Here is a 20,212-nt window from a genome sequence, read left to right as displayed (position 1 = left end):
ATTAAAACTTACCTGTCAAAAATAAAAAAAATAATTTTAAACTAGCAATTAAACTATTACAATTATTAAACTAAAATTAAGCTAACTACCAATTAAATAAAAATAAACAACCAATAAAAAAATCCTAACTCTACTCTAAAAATTACAAAAAGTATCTAATTAAAAAAAACAACTAACTAAATTACAACACCCCCCACTAAATTACGAAAAATAACAAATAAATTATCAAAAATAAAAAAGAATTACACCTAATCTAATAGCCCTATCAAAATAAAAAAGCCCACCCAAAATAAAAAAAACCCCTAGCCTACAATAAACTACCAATGGCCCTTAAAATGGCCTTTTGTGGGGCATTGCACCAAAGATATCAGCTCTTTTACCTCAAAAATAAAATACAAACACCACCCAACAGTAAAACCCACCAGCCAACCAATCCCCCCCCCCAAAATAAAAAAAAAACACTATCTAAAATTACCTAAGCTTCCCATTGCCATGAACCTAAACTAAAAAAAAAAAAAACACCCAAAAAACCCTTAAAAAAACCTAACACTAACCCCCGACGATCCACTTACAGTTGTTGAAGTCCCGCTTGAAGGATCCATCCAGCCAGTAAAGTCCTCATCCAGGAGGCCTCTTCGATCTTCATCCAGCTGGCGTGGAGCGGGTCCATCCTGACGCAATTCAAGATGGGGTCCCTTGCATTCCTATTGGCTGAAAATTTTGAATCAGCCAATAGGAATTAGGGCTGCTAAAAATCCTATTGGCTATTCAAATCAGCCAATAGGATTCAACAAGCTCTCATTCTGTTGGCTAATTTGAATTAGCCAATAGAATGAGAGCTGCTTAAATCCTATTGAAAATATTCTGGGAGCTGTGGCAAGGCCAAACTGAAGAGCCACAAACTGAAAGTGTTTGTCTAGAAAGGCGAAGCTCAGGTACTTGTGATGACCCCTGTGAATGGGAACATGAAGATACACATCCATCAGGTCTATGGTCGTCATAAACTGACCCTCTTGTACCAACGAAAGAATGGACTGAAAGGTCTCCATTTTGAAGGATGGTACCCTGAGAAACTTGTTTAGACACTTTAGGTCTAAAATAGGACGAAAAGTTCGCTCTTTTTTAGGAACCACAAACAGATTGGAATAGAATCCCAGACCCTGTTCCCTATCAGGAAGTGGAACTATCACTTCCAGGGAAGAAAGGTCCCGAACACAATTCAAGAATGCCTCTCTTTTTATCTGGTCTGCAGATAATCTTGAGAGAAGAAACCTGTTACTGGGAGGAAAAGTCTTGTATTCTATTTTGTAACCCTGAGACACTATGTCCACAGCCCAAGGATTTGGGACATCTTGTACCCAAGCTGAATAAAACAGAGAAAGTCTGCCCCCCACTTAGACTAAGCTGCAGGCTTCTTATATTGCTTCCCCTTGTTCCAAGACTGATTGGGTTTCCAAGAAGGCTTGGATTGTTCCTGCTTGGAAGAGGAAGACTTTCCTTTGGGGTTACGAAAGGAATGAAAATTACTTTGACGTCCTTTAGATCTATTCTTCTTGTCTTCTGGTAGAAAAAACCCTTTTCCACCAGTAAAGTCAGAGATTATTTCTGCAAAACCAGGGCCAAACGAGGTCTTACCCTTGTAAGGACGCAATGAAAGCTTGGACTTAAAAGGTAACATCCGCTGACCATGATTTCAGCCACAAAGTCACATAATAAACGTGCCCGCCACTGCCATAATCTATCCTTAACTCAGGATTTCAGTCCCACAATAAATGCAGATTTGGATTCAAATTAACCCCAACAGTGCCAGCCTCCTAGCCCAAGAAGACTAATAGGCACTTACCTGCACATCTAGCTGTCCGGCAAGAGGACAGCTCACCCGGCGTGAATGGAAGCCACTCCTTACAGAGACCTGTTTAAAAAAGAAAGAACAGAGTAAACCTACTCTGGCTTTCTGTACTAGGGCAGCAACATGTTAGGAAAACGCAGCAAAGCCCACTTTACAAGTTCCTAAGTGCTTTAAAGCCCTCACTACTCTACTGAAGAGATTGACGTGGAGTACAGCTATAGCCAAAAACTTGTAGCTTGTAGCAAAAGAAATCCAATTTTCTTCAGACACAAAAAAATTCACCTCCTCCATTTAAAAGAAGCAAAGAGAATGACTGGGTATTGTGGGTAGGGGAGTAATACTTAACAGCTTTGCTGTGGTGCTCTTTGCCTCCTCCTGCTGGCCAGGAGTGATATCTGAACAGTAATTGACTACGTTGTTGGCTCACCATATCTTAGGAAAGAAAAAAAAAACAGCACAATACAGTTTTATGGTGTTAAAAACACTGTGTGTTCTCAATAAATATATATGTATATGGAGCCTAAGGAAGCACACTCTCGTGATCGCAAAGCTTCCATGCAATGCAAACGCATTCACATTGCACCTAACTTGAAATACCAGCACACATTTGCGTGCACTGGTATTAATAAATTGAGAACAAATGTCGCTTTCGCAGAAGCGATATTTTCAACTCCACTTATAATCTAGCCCATTATTTTTAAAGGTATGTTTCTGTAGATTACCTCTTTCTAAGACATCTCCCATATGCTGGCATGTATTTAACTTGTTTGGACTTGTTTTTAGAGCTATTTTTAATGCCTAGCATTATCTAAGAAGCAAAAGTGTGCACCCCATATAAAATGGAAGATGTATTATTTGACTTTGAATCATATATACTCAGTATTGTACATGGAAACTTCATATATTTACTTTGACTTGTCTTTTGTTGTGTTATAAATTGAAATTAATATAAAATGAATAATATGATATTATGAAAAGTGTAACTTTATCTGAAAACGCCACAGTAATAACTAGTTGGAGAGAAACACAACTGAAAGTGATAAATAATTTCTACCTTAACCCAGATAGAGTTAATATGTGGTCCAGGGATAATCAAAAAGCAAATGTTACAAATGTAAAGCAGAGAAGGCAGCCATTATGCACTGCTTATGGTTCTGCCCGAAAATTAAAAAGTACTGGGGCTAGATTCATTTCTGGCTGAATAATATACTTCAAAATAACTTTAAGCTTACTCCCTTATTATGTGTTTTTTTTTTTGCTCTTTAACCCCACAATTGTGGGAGATCAGCAGCTGATAAATATGCTGATTCTGGTTGCTTGAAACCGAATATTTAGAGAGTGGAGGTCACCAGGTGCTCCTAGTATAGAAGAATTTGTCACTATCATTAAATTACAAATGACAGTAGAGTTACAATAAAATAAAATACTCCAGGAAAAATAGCTTAGAGCTTTTTTTCACAAATGGCTAAAAGTAATATTAACATGGCCTATCGCAATCCAGCTTCAATTCATATATCCGCTAAAGAAAATGGCAGCATTTTTACTCTTGATTATAAAAGAGGCACTCCCACAACAATGGATGGATATGGGTGAGAGGGACAATGAAGGCTATGCCCCTTAATTGGTGGGGCCCGCGACGGGGAGGGGGACTTAGGTTGTCTTTTTATTTATTTTTATCTTCTTGTTTTGTTTAGTTTTGATTTGATTTCCGTCCTAGGTTGTTATATAGAAAGAAAAACTCCAAAACTCTGGAGATGAGGTTTTCTTTTTTATTTTATACATACAGAAACTGTTAAATTGTTCAAGTAAAGCAATGTAGTAATATGACGTTTTGATAGGATTTTGGTTTATATCTTTTGAAATACAAATCAGATGTTTATTGGTACAATACTAACAGATTAAATGCATGCATATGCATTTATCTTGTAATGATATGTGACTGATGTATACTTGCTACCTTATTTCTGTATGTTATTACTTTGAGTGTAGATCAACAAATAAATATTTATAAAAAAAAAAAAAAAAAAAGAATACATTTAAAAAAAATCTACAGAATGAATTGCTCACTGAATTGCGGGGGGGTTAAACACATAGTAGTGCAGGGTCGATAGTCTTAAAATGACATGTTCTAGAGCATATAATATTTTTTTTACTACTATGGCCCTTTAACACTGTTCAGTATCAGCAGAAAAATCCAAATGGACAAAATACAGTTGCAGATTTTAACAGATAATAGTTCTAGATAAAAAAAATACAAAAGATAAAATGATAATCTGTTTCCTTTATAAGAGGCATTTAGAATGAAGCAGAGAAACATACTCATGTATAGAGTGATAGAGTTTTGCAATGCCTTGATGTGTCCAGTCTTTCCCCAGTTGTGGCAGTATCTGTCCTAAGGCATCCGACCTTTATTTAAAGAAAAACAAAAAAGTATTTAGAGAACAGTGTAAGGAATCGTCACAAGCATGAAATTAGTTAATGTGTAGCAAGTTCCAGATTTTAATTTAGCACCGCAGTTCTTGTATGTTCTCTTCTAACTGCACAAATCTCCATGTCCCTAATACAAAACTTCAGACAACCAGTTTAAAAAATGCTAAATTAAGCTCATTTTTAATTTCACACACATAAATTTTGTGGATAGCAAACACAAAAATACATCTTTGTGACGCTATACAAATAAATGATAGTTTTATATTATATGTTTACACATAGACTCTAAATATCTATCTATCTATCTATCTATCTATCTATCTATCTATCTATCACAGGTCTAGAAATAATAACAGAGTCAAAATTAGCTGGTTTTCAATTGCAATATATGTTTACAGATTCTTTACTGTAGAAATATAGGGTTTTTTATCAGAAAAAAATAGAGTGTAAAATGTCAGAAAACAACAATTCTGAAAGGCTGCTGGAAATTTATCAAAATGTTAAAAAAAAAAAAAGTCTATATTAAAACAATATGTTGCCTGGTTCCTAAAGCTGTGTAGCTGGCTCCTTATTTTTCTGGCTGGCTACCAAATTTGATATGACAAATATGAATTTATATTAATGTTCTACAGAGAATCTGAAATTTCATATCTGCTCCATCACCTTCTGTCTCATATATCCCTTAACGTCTCCTCCACTCTGAAGAGCAGATCATATATAAAGTACTTTTTAAGACTGAAGGAATTATGTGTGGTTTAGTAGTCAGTCTGGATTTTGTTTTATTTATAAATTAGATTTTCAGATTTCCATAAACATGTGGAAAGGACAAAGCGCGCAAATGCAGATGTGTAAATTCACTAATGGAAATAGAACTTTAAAGAATATTGTATCTTCCTACTACTAAAGATAACAAAGAACAAATGAAAAGATAGATCAAAGTAATAAGACAGATTCTAGTAGGGAAGCCTAAAGTCAGAGACTGAAATACGACTAGGTGTCCCCAGTATATATATGGATAAAGACAGAAGTTTCCACTTTAACCAGACACATCTTCTTATAGTAAAGTACTGTGGGGCATGCCGTCCAGATTTTGAAGATGTTTGAACAGATGCAGATTAGTGCCTAATACACTGGCAGGCTCCCCTGAGCTCACAGAAGGGAATATTTAGAGGTCAGCAGCCCTTGAAAATGAGAAATATGTTAATGGGTTGGACCAGATCGTACGAGTCTTGTGTTGCTGCGCTTCTTGTTTACTGCTATTTTGAGTGTTAACAAAACATAGTAATATGTTCTTATTCTTCATTCTAGAATGCTTTATGTTCTAGACAGTTGAGGTTCTCACTGCAAGCAGCAAGAACTTTAATCTAAAGCTCTCACACCCGAGCACTACACATGGTATACACCAAGTGTCTCTTATAACCAGTCCCAAAGTATTGCTAACAGGACAGACTTATTTATTTACATGAGCAACAAATAGGAGCTGACCAGAATGACTAAGTCACTGATACTTCTATGCAGGGAAACTTACTATTAGATACAGACAGCAGAGCAAACTGCTGTTTTTTGGGGGAGATTTAAGTTGTCTTCGTCTTCCAGAGATAATGTGGCTTTTAAATTTACATTAAACACCTTTAGGGAGCGTGGGACAAGTACCAGTTTTACACTAAAGCTAGAGTGTACACAAAGCACTTTCTGTATTCAGCAAATGCTGCAAATCAATTAGGTGGTTTAAGCAATTTGCAGCCTTTTGAAAACCTAAGTAATAGAATTTATTTGTAGCCTCTCTATAGAGCGTGGGGCAGCACGAGCAAGAGGTATTTAATGCCTCTTTACCCCCTTTCCTTCATATGACCAGAATATCTACCATTCATCCACACCCGATAGGTGCTTCTCCTTCTTATCGCCCATACAAAATACTATGATGAAGTTGGCAAGCATAGGTTTAAGCCATGCAAAGTTACAAGAAATATAAATAATTGTATTGCCGATTATGTAATTGTGTTGCCTTACTATTATTTTACTCTCTTTTGTTGGAGTTGGCCACAGTAGAGAAGAGATACACAACAGTCAAGAGGCCTTTCAAGGGTTATATCCCTGAACTGCAAAACAATACAAAATACAAGCTGGATAACAGACAACACACATTAAAGTCTCTAAATATTTCCTAGTAGTACACAATATACAGATACAAATATTTCAGTGGTACTTTTAATCATTGTTAAAAAGGTTGCTAGCTTATTTTTGTTCCCAAAACGTTAAAACCGGGTACACACCAGGAGCACTCGTAATGTAAAGAATAAATAAATAAAAAATAATGAATGATTTCAAACATGTTTTCAGTCAGAATGAAATACAAGATGAAAGGCCATCCCCTCACTGCGTGGTCAGATATTACACACGACAATGTTCTCATCGCCCACAAGTAACCCCAGAAATAATTACTCACAATGTACGTATGGATCTCTGCCTCTGATTTATGTGGTTTCTCAGGAGGTATGAAGCAAATTGCTTCACTGAACTATGTCCCAACTAATTACACATTAGGTTTCAATGCAGAGTAAACAGTTTTTTTTATATATAATTAATGGATATACAGCAGAAACAACTTGCTGTGTACATACTGGTATTTTAAAAAATATATACACAAATAAATAGTATCTAAAAAGTAACTGCTATTTAGTTACTTACTTAGTAATGGTACCATCTATGTCAGATATGATAATCTTGTCATTCCAGTTCCATAGATAAATTGTGCCTTCACATCTGCATGTTCCCTGATATTGGGTTGTTATACTAAAAACAACATCATTCGGGCCATTGCGAAGCTTTAGTTTTTCCTGAAAATACACAGAGATTACAGAATCATTTCTATTTATCTCTTATTTAACTACCAGGCATTATACAGGGTTGCCACTTTAAGCGGAAAAGTTACACATTACAAAAACAGCATACAGGCCCTGTAATCTGCGGCTTTCACAAAAATTATGGTTTAACCCTTTTAAGGACCAGAGGTATTTTGCATATCAAAATCTCAAGATGTGCTGTGTTATGCAACAACTTCCCCAACTCGTTCAGGATGCTGAGGGAGTGCTACATAAATATGGAAATATTGTATTGGCTCCCAGCACATACATTGACACCAGGGGTCTGAGAAGGGCACAGATTTTTAGGCCGTCTTCAGGTGTGTGCACCTTAAAGGGACAGTCTAGGCCAAAATAAACTTTCATGATTCAGATAGAGCATGTAATTTTAAACAATTTTCCAATTTACTTTTATCACCAATTTTGCTTTGTTCTCTTGGTATTCTTAGTTGAAAGCTTAACCTAGGAGGTTCATATGCTAATTTCTTAGACCTTGAAGCCCACCTCTTTCAGATTGCATTTTAACAGGTTTTCACCACTAGAGGGTGTTAGTTCACGTATTTCATATAGATAACACTGTGCTCGTGCACGAGAAGTTATCTGGGAGCAGGAACTGATTGGCTAAACTGCAAGTCTGTCAAAAGAACTGAAATAAAGGGGCAGTTTGCAGAGGCTTAGATACAAGATAATCACAGAGGTTAAAAGTATATTATTATAACTGTGTTAGTTATGCAAAACTGGGAAATGGGTAATAAAGGGATTATCTACCTTTTAAAACAATAAAAATTCTGGTGTAGACTGTCCCTTTAATATGTAACATATACACATGGCCAGATGGCAGTTAACATTGGACATGAAACCCAACATATTTCTTTCATGATTAAACAACTCTCTCGTTTACTTCTATTATTACATTTTGTTTGTTCTCTTGGTATCTTTAGTCAAAATGCAGGGAGGTGAGCTGAGGAGCATGCACGGTCTGCAGCATTATATGGCAGCAGTTTTGCAAGAATGTTATATGTTTGCAATAGCACTATTTCCTGCCATGTAGCATTCCAGACACCTACCTCGGTATCTCTTTAACAAATACCATGGAAACAAAGCTCATTTGATAAAAATAAATAAATGGAAACTTGTTTTAAATTGTATGTTCTGTCTGAATCACACACAGCTAATGTTTGGGTTTCATATCTCTTTAAAGCTAAATAAGGAAATATGGTGACCCTTTGACTAAAAGAAAAATAAAGAAATAAGGTAATAAATGGCAATTACATTACATACAGCTAAAACAACTGAGCAAACGTATACAGAAAAGTAAGGTTAGGCAGAGATTTCTCTAGTGGGATATGATATCATCTTGTAGAAAAGTCCTATGGGTGTCTTTCTAAATAAGTTAAAAAAAAAAGTAATAGCAGCTATATATCAGACCAAACGCTGCTTTTAATCAAACTTTTAGACACTAGAATTTCCCAAGTGAGATAATGTATTTCCTTATCTGTGCCTCATCCAAGAACAACAACCACTGTGTCATGTTAGCAAGTCAGGCTTTCCCAGTTGGCTAAATTACATTTCTATCAGTTCTTGCACAACTATCTCAGCAGGCTGCGGAGATCTGAATGTCACAATGAATGTGCACAACTAATATAGCTAAAATCAAAGGCTATTATCAAGCTCTTGTGCAGTGGCAGACAGGAGGACCTTGTGCCCCTCCCCGATTCTCATGTGCTCCCCCATACCATACAGTGAAGTGAGCCAGCACATTCCATTTTTACAAAATGTATTAGCACTGTTTACTCGGCACAATATATACGTATATTCTTCTTCCCTCAGTTAATCAAGCAGAAAATTAATAAAGCATAAAAAAAATGCAATGTACTTGTATTTCACTTTTATTTTGCCCCCTTTTCCTGTAATTTATGTCTGAAATATGTAGATTTTCAATTCCTAAAAATTAAAAGAGAACATGGCAGTTTCTCGAGGCTAATCTATCTCTAACAAATCTCTAATACGCAGTTTGTTATCTTATCATTTCTGCTAAAGCCAAACAATGGAGATTTTGTTAACATTAAAATAGTGACAAGCCTCGCCTTTTGCAGTCCAGATTCGCTCCTCTAAATAAGGAAAGTGGTGGGTGGAGTTAAACCATTTAAAAAATAATTGCAGCAAACAAGGTGTTAATCTGTACTAATGACATTTAGACTCGACTATTGGAAGACTGGATATATCACTGAACTGCAAAACAATACAAATGTTGCAACCAAAATGACATTTTTATTGCTTATGAAGCATTTATCTTGTGTGCAGAACTTTTGTTTTATTTAGTTGCACACACATTATATATACATACACACGTACTACGCCTGCACTTCTTATTCGTGTCAAAATAAAAATTAAGAGCTTTAAATGATTTATTTACTTATATATTATATGTGTACTCTTTCATATGCATTCTAAAGCTTTGTTTATCCCTTTAATGATAAGACCAGTTTTGTTAACAGCCTTTCTTTATATGAACATCCCCACTGATCTGCAGTAATGAGGGTCAGGGGAGAGGTGATGGGGATATAACCCATGTATGTAGCTTATAAGAGGGCCTGACTTGTCGTCGTTTATAGAAGGGCTGTAGGGCCATGGGTCTGAGCTAGGGTCACCGATAGCTAAAAGTCATAAGTAAGGTGCTATAATACTTTTAGAGGAAGTTCTAGGTATCAAACACTGAATGTTACATTTTGGAACAGTAAGCCACCACGTAGAATTTAATAAAAATACATTTCCGATGGTCTAATCATATCATGCTCTAAAGGGACATTGAACACAAACTGTAAACATGATTATGAACCTTCATATATATTAATCATTTTGCAATAAAAACTAATATGTATATTATTTTATCTTTATTCTTTTCACAGTTTTACCTGTCTCCCAGAACAAAATAACCTCTGCTATGTAAATATTAAACTCTGCTTGCATATGTGCAGACTTGGGTAGCCTGCCCTCTTGTATTCCCTTAAGGAGGTTTAGCTCTGATTCAACTTGGTTACTATTGCAAAGAATGATTCTCCTATCATGATTGTTGATGCAAAACTGATAATCCACCTCTTAAAAGCATGGGACACCATAGAAGCTTAGGGAGGGAGGGAAAGTAAACAAAAGCTCACATAAATTGCTTAGAAAGTATTAACCCACGCCTTTCTGGGAGAAAGTAAAAAAAGCACACTTTTTAGATGTATTTTACAGAAAAAGGCTGCAAAATAAATAATGAATGCATTTTGCAATAATGTTTCACTTGCAATAATGAAACATTTTTTGAAATGCCAAGTTTAAATGGTCCTTTAAGGGACATTGCAGGATTATATTGGACTGTTCTGCTAAAATTAAAATTAGATATACTGTACTGTAATAGCAGTTTAAAAATTTTTTATTGGGTGGGCTGCCAAGTTCTGTTTGCTACTTTGAACTAGTGAATCACCTCTGAAAGAATCATACTAACCTCAGATGAACTATCTGAAAAAGCGCTCTGAATCAGCCTGAAACCTTATAGGAAAGAATGGCTTTAACCACAATGCTGACTCTGTGAGAAATGACTGTACAGTGAATAGTCTCCCTATAGCAACATCTTTCGGTCTGTATTATCTCGTCGGTCTGTCCATTCCACCCACCAAAAACACACCTGGCTAGTTTATGACCTTGACAGCTGTTTCTGATTTAGAAGTATAGATAACCATATATGCTAACATTTACTATCCTCAGCATATGAGTAAGCCGGTCTGACTTAATACAAGCAATGCAACAGCTGTTGATATTACCAGACATATGACTGTCGTCTCATTGCTGTAGAACATTGTACAGTTCTTAGTCACTTCAGCGCAGATCACTTCTGGCTAAAACTACACTAAGACATTACCTGTACCATGCAAAACTATTATCTTAAAAATGTATTTTTGTGCGCCATTATTTTTGGTTCTATTTGTATCAATGTTTTAAGACATCATGTATTGTAAAAAAAAAAAAAAAAACATGCCTGAAATTACAGTAAATAAGAAAACAAAATCATGGAATAAGTATTTATTGTAGGATATTCTCTCTTTAGTTTTAACTTAAACAGAGAATCATTCAATCAAATTACATTTTTGATGTAAGAAACAGCTAATTTTATGTACAAGGGGAAAAAAAATACTGCACATTAAACAAGAGGTGGAGTTTTCTGTAACGTTTTTGTTATTTGGAACAAATATTGCAGTTTAGAGAATATTTTATCAAGTGCAAGTATTTTCCGGATTTGACGGTTCATAATAAACTTATTAGAAATTGGACAAAAATGCAAAGGTTATGTTTCTGTGTAAGGTTTGTACTGACTGGAATAGATAAAAAAATAAGCTATAGAAATTGTCTGCAGGTTCTCTCTGAACATAAAGACAAAATAAAATATAAAACGACATACTATTTTATCCGAGGACAGCCGGAGAGTCTTGCGGTACGTTGTTCCACCTCCATGGCTTTGATGTTCCACTGGAGCAGATTCCTGTATCTGTTTCAGTTCCAATGACTCCTCATCACTTGATGTGTTATCATTAGCTGATGGTCTAATACATAAGAGAAAAAACCCACAGATATAAAATTCACAACAACTTTATCTAGATAACGAATCTACTAGTAGTTTGTAATTAAGTATTTATCTTTAGTGCTCCCGGAAATGTTTCCAATAATTTATCACTGTCCAAATATTACAGACTGAGAAATAAAAAAAATTAGGAAGACTACGCTGAGCGCTAAATTATACTTGAATCAGGAGACAGAGATAGTTTTAGTCCATAGTTTGCTGTCTTTATAGAACAGTTAAATGTGATTAAAAAATAACTAATCCGGCCTTAAAGGGACTGTAAAGTAAAAAAAAAAAAATTTCATGATTTAAATAGGGGATGCAATTTTAAACAACTTTCCAATTTACTTGTATTACCAATTTTGCTTTGTTCTCTTGGTATTCTTAGTTGAAAGCTGAATCTAGGAGGTTCATGTGCTAATTTCTTAGACCTTGAAGACTGCCTCTAATCTGAAAGCATTTTGACAGTTTTTCACCACTAGAGGGCGTTAGTTCATGTGTTTCATATAGATAACATTGAGCTCAGGCACGTGAAGCTCATAGGAGTCAGCACTGATTGGCTAAAAATGCAAGTCTATCAAAAGAACTGAAATAAGGGGGCAGTTTGCAGAGGCTTAGATACAAGGTAATCACAGAGGTATAAAGTATATTATTAGAACTGTGTTGGTAATGCAAAATTGGGCAATAGGTAATAAAGGGATTATCTACCTTTTTAAACAACAAAAATTCTGGTGTTAACTTTCCCTTTAAGGAGAAATATAAGTTACATTGTTTACTTAAAAAGATCAACTTTCCCCAAATTAGTATAAAGGTGACATCTGATGGAGAGATGTTAGTGATCCCGCTCATCTAGGTAACCCCATTTGCAACACGTATATTGTTTTTTGTCCTTACAGTTGAGAACCTAAGTTTTGTTTCTAAGTTTGGGAAGAATCTGTCCCATATCTTTACAAAACAAACATTTCTGTCCTGCAGTATATAGACTATTGTTATTTTGTAGAAGTGTGACTGATTAACCTTTTAGTGAGAGGCGAGCAGTTGTGTAACTGGTTCAAAGGCTAAAGCTCCAAATCACAAAGAATAAAACAAAGCTACTATTCATTCTATCTTCGCATTCATTTAAATCCAAATGTATACACTGCATTATTCCAGGGTGTAATACCATTAGATTTAGTAGAAATCTCCGTAAGACACATCATTACTCAAGTGAATAAATCACCTTGTTAGTAGCCATATAGTACCCTGTGGCTACGGATGTTTTGCTATTTCACGCTACATTTGTTTCTAACAAATTGTAATATTGTGTGTTTAGTTTTTATGTTTTTCCCACAGTGATGTAACTGAATACTCGAGCGCTCCCACTGCTGGGGAAGCTGTTCCTGAACCTCAAGCTCACGGGAGCCAGAAAAGGCATCTTTTCAATTCATTTTCTGCATCTGAGCTCATATTTCAAGAAGAGTATTAAAATGTTTTATGGAGCATTGGGGAAAACTGTTGAAAGTAGTGTGCATCAGGCAAGGAACAGCAATCAATAACCAGAACCTTTTTCTATGTAAAACTTAAAGATCTAATTGCCACCATGAACACATAAAATGAAAAATAAATTATGAGTTACATGCACCTCAAAATTATTTTCTGCTTTTTACCCCAGTATTGCTGTGAGAGAGTCATCTGAAAACCGATACATTTTCTGACTTCTAGAAAATGTAATGCTTGACTTAAACATTATCTGTATTAAAGGGATATGAAGCCCCAACTTTTTCTTTCAGGATTCATTCATTTGAAAAGGCAGGAATTTAAGCTTAGGAGCTATCCAATTTTTAGTTCAGCACCCTGGGTAGTGCTTGCTGATTGGTGGCTACATTTATAATAGGAGTAAATTTGAAAGTTGCTTAAAACTGCATGCTCTTTCTGAATCATGAAAGAAACTATTTGGGTTCAGTATCCCTTTAAACTAAGGATGTCACTTGATGGTCTTATGGGGGATAAAGTCCTAAGACGATGTGGAAGAAAGTTCTGTCTCACCACTGTGTGAGGTCCCACATGGTGTATATAGCAGCCCTGCTCCACAACATCAACTCTGAACTGGTGCTTCCTCCCTAATCCTGATCAAGTCAGGCAAACCCTACTGTGCATAAATGCTATGCACACACATAATGAATAAAGGTCTTTTCAACGCAAGTATCTTTACAGTCAATGTGTGAGTTACTACTGTTAATATAACTTGCTTTTTCCTGAGGGAAACCTAGCAACAATCTGATATTCCAATTTAGACAGTTTAGTCAAAAATTGTATAATTTAGATGGAGCATGCAATAAAAAATAATTATTACTCTATTATCAAAATTGCTTTGTTCTATTGGTGGGCTTTGTTGAAGATTAAAACTTGTTGCAAGCACTGCTGACAGACTAAAGAATCTCCTTTATTTATTTATTTTTCTGCTATTTCTTCATTACAAATCAAACTAAACGCACATTACTATTTTAAGATAAGAATGCTGCAAGATACCTTCATGTTTCAAACACTTAGGGTTCGATGATAAAAACTTTGCAAGCTTAAACCTACTTTTTCTTGCTCTCGCAGGGCTGCCCTGGTAGAATGATCGTAAAAAAAGGGGCGAGTGGCGAGATGGCTCCTATTAAAAGTAATGGAGCTTGCTGGATAGGGACACTTCGCTCCTTAGTGCGAAGTTAGCAGGGAGTAGGGGAAGCACTTTAAAATGAAATCCTGCAGCCGATATAAATCACATTATGCTGCTTTCTGCATATAGCATCTTACATTCGCCTATATTTTAGTATGCATTTGTTTTTCTATTGGGGTTATAAGTGTTAGTATTGTTTTAAGAAAAACTTGCCACCTTTTAGTTGGTGAGAAACAACCGAGATCTGCAGTGCGAAAAACTTTGCAGAATTACGCTGGGATTAGAAAGACATTGTCATATACGCCCATGGAACGCCCATGTTCAGGCCTTTTTACGAGAAAACCCCCCAACAATTACACTTTGTGTTTTGTATTTATAAGTACAAATTTCTGTGTGATTTATGCACATCCAGTGTCCTAATATTACGATTTATGCTGTGCATATTTAATTTGATTTATTCCTGTATAAATTACATACAAATTTTACATTTTTGTTAAAATAAGATTTTTGGTGAAGAATTTTGTTACAATTTTTAATGCGCCTTAAAATACTATTTTTCCCTGCTTATTTGTGTGTGATTGGTTGAAATATTTGTTTTGTATGATGTTTAAAATACGTTTATTGTCCATTTTTCAAATGAAAATGCAATATACGCCCATTAGCGGGACACCCTGTTTTCAGGGTAAAAAGTGGCTTTAGATCATTCCACCAGGGAAATAGAAGGACTGGCGAGCATTCTTTAATAATCTCGCCAGCCCAGAGAGCTTTCAATCATCGAGCCCTTAGACTACTCCATATGCAAGAGTGAAAGGCCAAAAAATGGAGAAGTGGACTTTGGCTTCAAAAGGTCTTTTTTGTTTAAATCATGATTAAACCTGCAAGAAATAAATTTAAATTCCAATAATTATAGGTGAAGACAAACCTTTTTCTTCCAACAATGATACATCCTTGTTGGGAGAAATAAGTTTGTCTTCACAAAGACTCTGTAATAAGGACAAAACATTGACTTTTTAAGCAGAAACAATATTTGATTTTTAAAGGGATACGAAACCCATTTTTTTTATTTTATAATTCAGATAGAGAATGCAATTTTAAGCAACTTTCTAATTTACCCCTTCTTTTACCAAATGTTCTTCGTTCTCTTGGTATCTTTATTTGAAAAAGCAGAAAATGTAAGCTTATGGTCTCCCAATTTTTGGTTCAGAACCCTGGGTAGCATTTGCTGACTGGTGGCTACATTTAGCCACCAATCAGCAAGCGTTACCCAGGTTCTGAACCAAAAATGGGCCGGCTTCTAAGCTTACATTCATGCTTTTTCAAAGAAAAACTGCTAATTTACTTTCCTGCAGAGGCCCCAACCTCCTTTTTGGGCTGTGACAGGAAGTAATGGACCCAGCACAAATTAAGTTAAAAAGGTAATAAAAGGAAAAATCCTTTTAAAGTGATGAATAATGCCTATTGCAATGATTTCTATTAATGGAACATGAAACCCAAAAAATGTATTTCATGATTCAGATAGAGCATGCAATTTGTAACAACTTTCTAATTTACATAAGATACATAACCCAGAAACCTGCCATTTCTGGAGCTCTATATGGCAGCAGATTTGTAAGAATTGTATCCATATGAAAGAGCACTATTTCCTGCCATTTAGTGCCCCAGACAGCTACCTAGGTATCTCTTCAGCAAAGAATAACATGGAAACGAAGCAAAATTGGATAATAGAAGTAAATTGGGAAAGTTGTTTTTTAAATTGCATGCTCAGTCTGAATAACAAAAGAAATGTTTTGGGTTATATATCTCTTTAGATATAACCCGCTGCTTAGATCCCCATTTATCAAGGTGTCGTTGGGTCGTCAGATGCAGGTTATGTTGTGTACATCAACCCCCTCTCAGACTTTTCCAGCCGGGGAGATTGACGGTCCTTGCTTGCGCATGAGCAGTATTGCACACGTGAAGTAGTGTGCAATGGTAAATGGGTGCAGCGTATTGCTGCCCGCTAAATGCGAAGCCCTTGTCCGCCATACTTTCTTAAAATCGGGCCTTTAGTGTTTTGTTAGTACAACAATAAAACAGTCTGTTTTATATCCTTTTAACTACAAAAGTAGTAATGTACACAAGACTGTAACTGCACTCCAAGACCAAGTTACAAAAGCTGGGATTACTTCCCGAGAATTCAAGCAATGCAAAAGTTATTAGGGTGAGAAACAGTGTTACAGCAGAAATCAAATTCAACAGGCAACTTTTTGCTACCATTTAAATTACCTTGTTGTTGCTTAATCATCATTTTTTGTGTACATTTAAACAGGCTAAAAAAAGATGTCCATCAAAAATAGCAAGGGAAAACTAAAACTTCCTTCTAATATCCACTGGCTGGTAAAGACAACTAACATAGATCCAAAGGAGAGACATACGTCTGCAAGCCTGACAGGCTCAGTATAGGAACTTGTATTTAAAAAAAAAAAAATATATTATATATAGAGATGAGAGTGTGTGTGAGAGAGAGAGAGAGAGAGAGAGAGAGGGAAAAAAGACAGAAAAAGTGTGTGTGAATGAGAGAGAGCGAGAATGAGAGAAAGAGTGAAATAGTGTGAGAGAGAGTAAGAAAGTGTGTGTGTGTGAGTGAGAGCGAGCGAGAATGAGAGAAAGAGTGAAAGTGTGTGAGAGAGTAAGAAAGTGTGTGTGTGTGTATGTGTGTGTGTGAGTGAGAGCGAGCGAGAATGAGAGAAAGACTGAAAGTGTGTGAGAGAGTAAGAAAGTGTGTGTGTGTGTATGTGTGTGTGTGTGTGTGAGAGAGAGCGAGCGAGAATGAGAGAAAGAGTGAAAGTGTGTGAGAGTAAGAAAGTGTGTGTGTGTGTATGTGTGTGTGTGAGTGAGAGCGAGCGAGAATGAGAGAAATAGTGTGTGAGAGAGAAAGAGAGTGTGTGTGTGTGTGTGTGAGTGAGAGAGAGCGAGAGAGAAAGAGAAAAAGAGTGAAAGAGTGTGTGAGAGAAAGAGAGTGTGTGTGAGTGAGAGAGAGCGAGAATGAGAGAAATAGTGAAAGAGTGTGTGAGAGAGTGAGAGAGAAAGAGAGTGTGTGTCTGTGTGAGAGAGAGAGCAAGAATGAGAGAAAGTGTGTGAGAGAGTGAGAGAGCGAGAATGAGAGAGAGTGTGTGAGAGTGAGAGAGCGAGAATGAGAGAAAGAGAGTGTGTGAGAGAGCGAGAATGAGAGAAAGAGAGTGTGTGAGAGAGTGTGTGTGTGAGTGAGAGCAGTTATATCTAGAACTTTTTAGTGTAATTAGGCACACAGGGGTGTGGCCTAGACAAGTTCTGATAGAGAAGTAAAAAAGGCATGCCCCTATTGTTTTCTGCAACAAGAAACAAGTCTAGGGAGGTGTTACGTACATAAGATACACGTTATTTATGCAGCACATTCTGAATAGGAAGATTTTGCCTTGTAGCTCCATTTTTTAATAGGACTGAAATCTGTGCTTTTTTAAAAGTAAGATCTTTCGAAAGAGCAAATTGCAATTTGTGGAGCTCTCTAGTACAAATATTTGTCTGTACACTATGCTCTTACTGTTACATTAAAAATATGATGTTCAAAGAAAACTATTCACTCATCTATTTTAATCAACAGTTTGTGTCAGGAGTTTTGCACAGTAATAAAACAAATGTGCACATTCCATATACGGTGAATATATCAAGTAGGAACACTAAGCAGGTGTAAACTGTTAATGTAAGGTTTGTACCCATTGGCAGGCAAACACCAGCTTAGTGATGCTCCTTATTAGACTTGTCATGCACAGTTACAGTAAACTGCTGGCTAAGGCTCTCAAAGCACACAAATGAGAAATGACACTTACAAGTAAAGCCTCAATCCTTCAGAATTAGGTTTCCTTGTAGGTTCATGGAAAAAAACAAAAGAAACAAAAATATCATAAAAGGAAAGAGAAAGAAATGAGAGACAGACGGTGGTAAGAGAAAAAGAGGGGAGAAAGGTAGCGGTGTGAGAGAGACTGAGATGAGAGAGCAGAGTCACAACACCCAGAGAAGAGACAGAGTCAAGCAGACAGAGGGAGAGATATAGAAGAAAACAGTCAAATAGAGAGACAGTAGGAGAGAGTGTGAGGGAGGAGGGGTAGAACGGACCCCTAAAGGTCAATATATGGCATTCTGCAAAAACAATTAATTTAAACAGAGGGGAGAGAAAGCACAATCACCCTAAGACAGTATTTAACATTATATATAGAGATACATGTAAATGCATATAAACATAGGGGAGAAAGCGCAGTCACCCTAAGAAAGTATATAACATTATATATAGAGATACATGTAAATACATATAAACATAGGGGAGAAAGAACAATCAACCTAAGTATATAACATTATATAAAGAGATATATGTACATAAATATAAACAGTGGGAGAGAAGAGAAAGCGCAATCACCCTAAGTATATAACATTATATAAAGACATATATGTACATAAATATAAACAGAGGGGAGAGAAAGCACAATCACCCTAAGACAGTATATAACATTATATATAGAGATACATGTAAATACATTTAAACAGAGGGAGAGAAAGCGCAATCACCCTAAGACAGTATTTAATATTATATATAGAGATACATGTAAATACATATAAACAGAGGGAGAGAAAGAACAATCACCCTAAGTATATAACATTATATAGAGATACATGTAAATAAATATAAACAGAGGGGAGAGAAAGCACAATCAACCTAAGACAGTATATAACATTATATATAGAGATACATGTAAATACATATAAACAGAGGGAGAGAAAGCGCAATCACCCTAAGACAGTATATAACATTATATATAGAGATACATGTAAATACATATAAACAGAGGGAGAGAAAGCACAATCACCCTAAGACAGTATATAACATTATATATAGAGATACATGTAAATACATATAAACAGAGGGAGAGAAAGAACAATCACCCTAAGTATATAACATTATATTAAAAGATACATGTAAATAAAAACACCACAATACTAAACTTACAGCCATATGGGAAATAGAGAGCATACATAGAAAGCCTATGGCTCTCCATCCTAGAGAGAATTGTACAACAGACAGTCAGGGAGACAAAGTTTCTTGTAAAGCAGCTTATTGTGAGAAGAGACACCTGACAAAGCCTGTATTTTACACCCCAGAACAAAATCAGAACAAAGTAACTATGAGTTCTATTCACTAGATGCAGGGCTTGGGTGATCAGTAAGGGAGGTGGTAGGGATTAAGTGATTTGTAAATGAAGGTAAGGCTTGGATGATGGGTAAAAAGGGTAAGGATTGGATGATCGGTAAAAAGGTTAAGGCTTGGATGATGAGTAAATAGTAGGGCTCTGCAATTAATCGCGATATGAGGCTATGCAATATCTGAATCACATGAGGCTGCAATTTTTTTTAGCAAATCAAACAAACAAAAAAAATTCCCGAAGCGCCTTCCTCAACATGTCAAGTCAGTCACACAAACGCTCCAGTCCTGCCCAGCAGCAGCTCTGATCCCTCCTCCAGGGGGTGGACCAGGGAGTATTACATAAGTGTCAAAGCACGTAATGCTACAGCCGTCATTTTACTTGCCTCATGATTGCTGCGCAAGTCCTGATGTGTGCAAAGACAAAGAAGGTGGCCAATTAGCAGTGCTCTTTTCTCTGGCCTATTCACTCTGCAGTGGAAACTGCAAGGGAACAAGCCACTACATGCATTTTTTAAATGCAAAAAGAATGTTTAAAAAATATTTAAATAAAATTGCAATATTTCATAAAAAAAAACATGACACCCCCACATATTGGACAGCCATAATAAAAAGGGTAAGG

General features: G+C 36.0%; 1 protein-coding gene across 4 annotated transcripts in view; it reads right to left on the bottom strand.

Moving 5' to 3' along the window:
* LOC128643579 (phosphatidate phosphatase LPIN2) overlaps positions 1 to 20,212 on the bottom strand; it is a 212,554-nt gene that overhangs the window by 17,671 nt on the left and 174,671 nt on the right. For 3 of the 4 annotated variants that reach the window (XM_053696421.1, XM_053696420.1, XM_053696419.1), the window contains 4 exons: positions 18,227 to 18,259; positions 11,582 to 11,723; positions 6,968 to 7,116; positions 4,169 to 4,255 (listed from right to left, as the gene is read on the bottom strand). In XM_053696421.1, coding sequence (XP_053552396.1) covers positions 4,169 to 4,255; positions 6,968 to 7,116; positions 11,582 to 11,723; positions 18,227 to 18,259 — 411 coding nt within the window. The remainder of the gene's footprint in view (positions 1 to 4,168; positions 4,256 to 6,967; positions 7,117 to 11,581; positions 11,724 to 18,226; positions 18,260 to 20,212) is intronic. The other variant, XM_053696422.1, reaches the window with a different exon arrangement.

Source organism: Bombina bombina, unplaced genomic scaffold (assembly GCF_027579735.1).
Source record: "Bombina bombina isolate aBomBom1 unplaced genomic scaffold, aBomBom1.pri scaffold_565, whole genome shotgun sequence".
In the NCBI taxonomy this organism is placed as follows: Eukaryota; Metazoa; Chordata; class Amphibia; order Anura; family Bombinatoridae; genus Bombina; species Bombina bombina.
The sequence above is the reverse complement of the archived record's forward strand: the minus strand, read 5'-3'. Positions and strand labels throughout refer to the sequence as shown.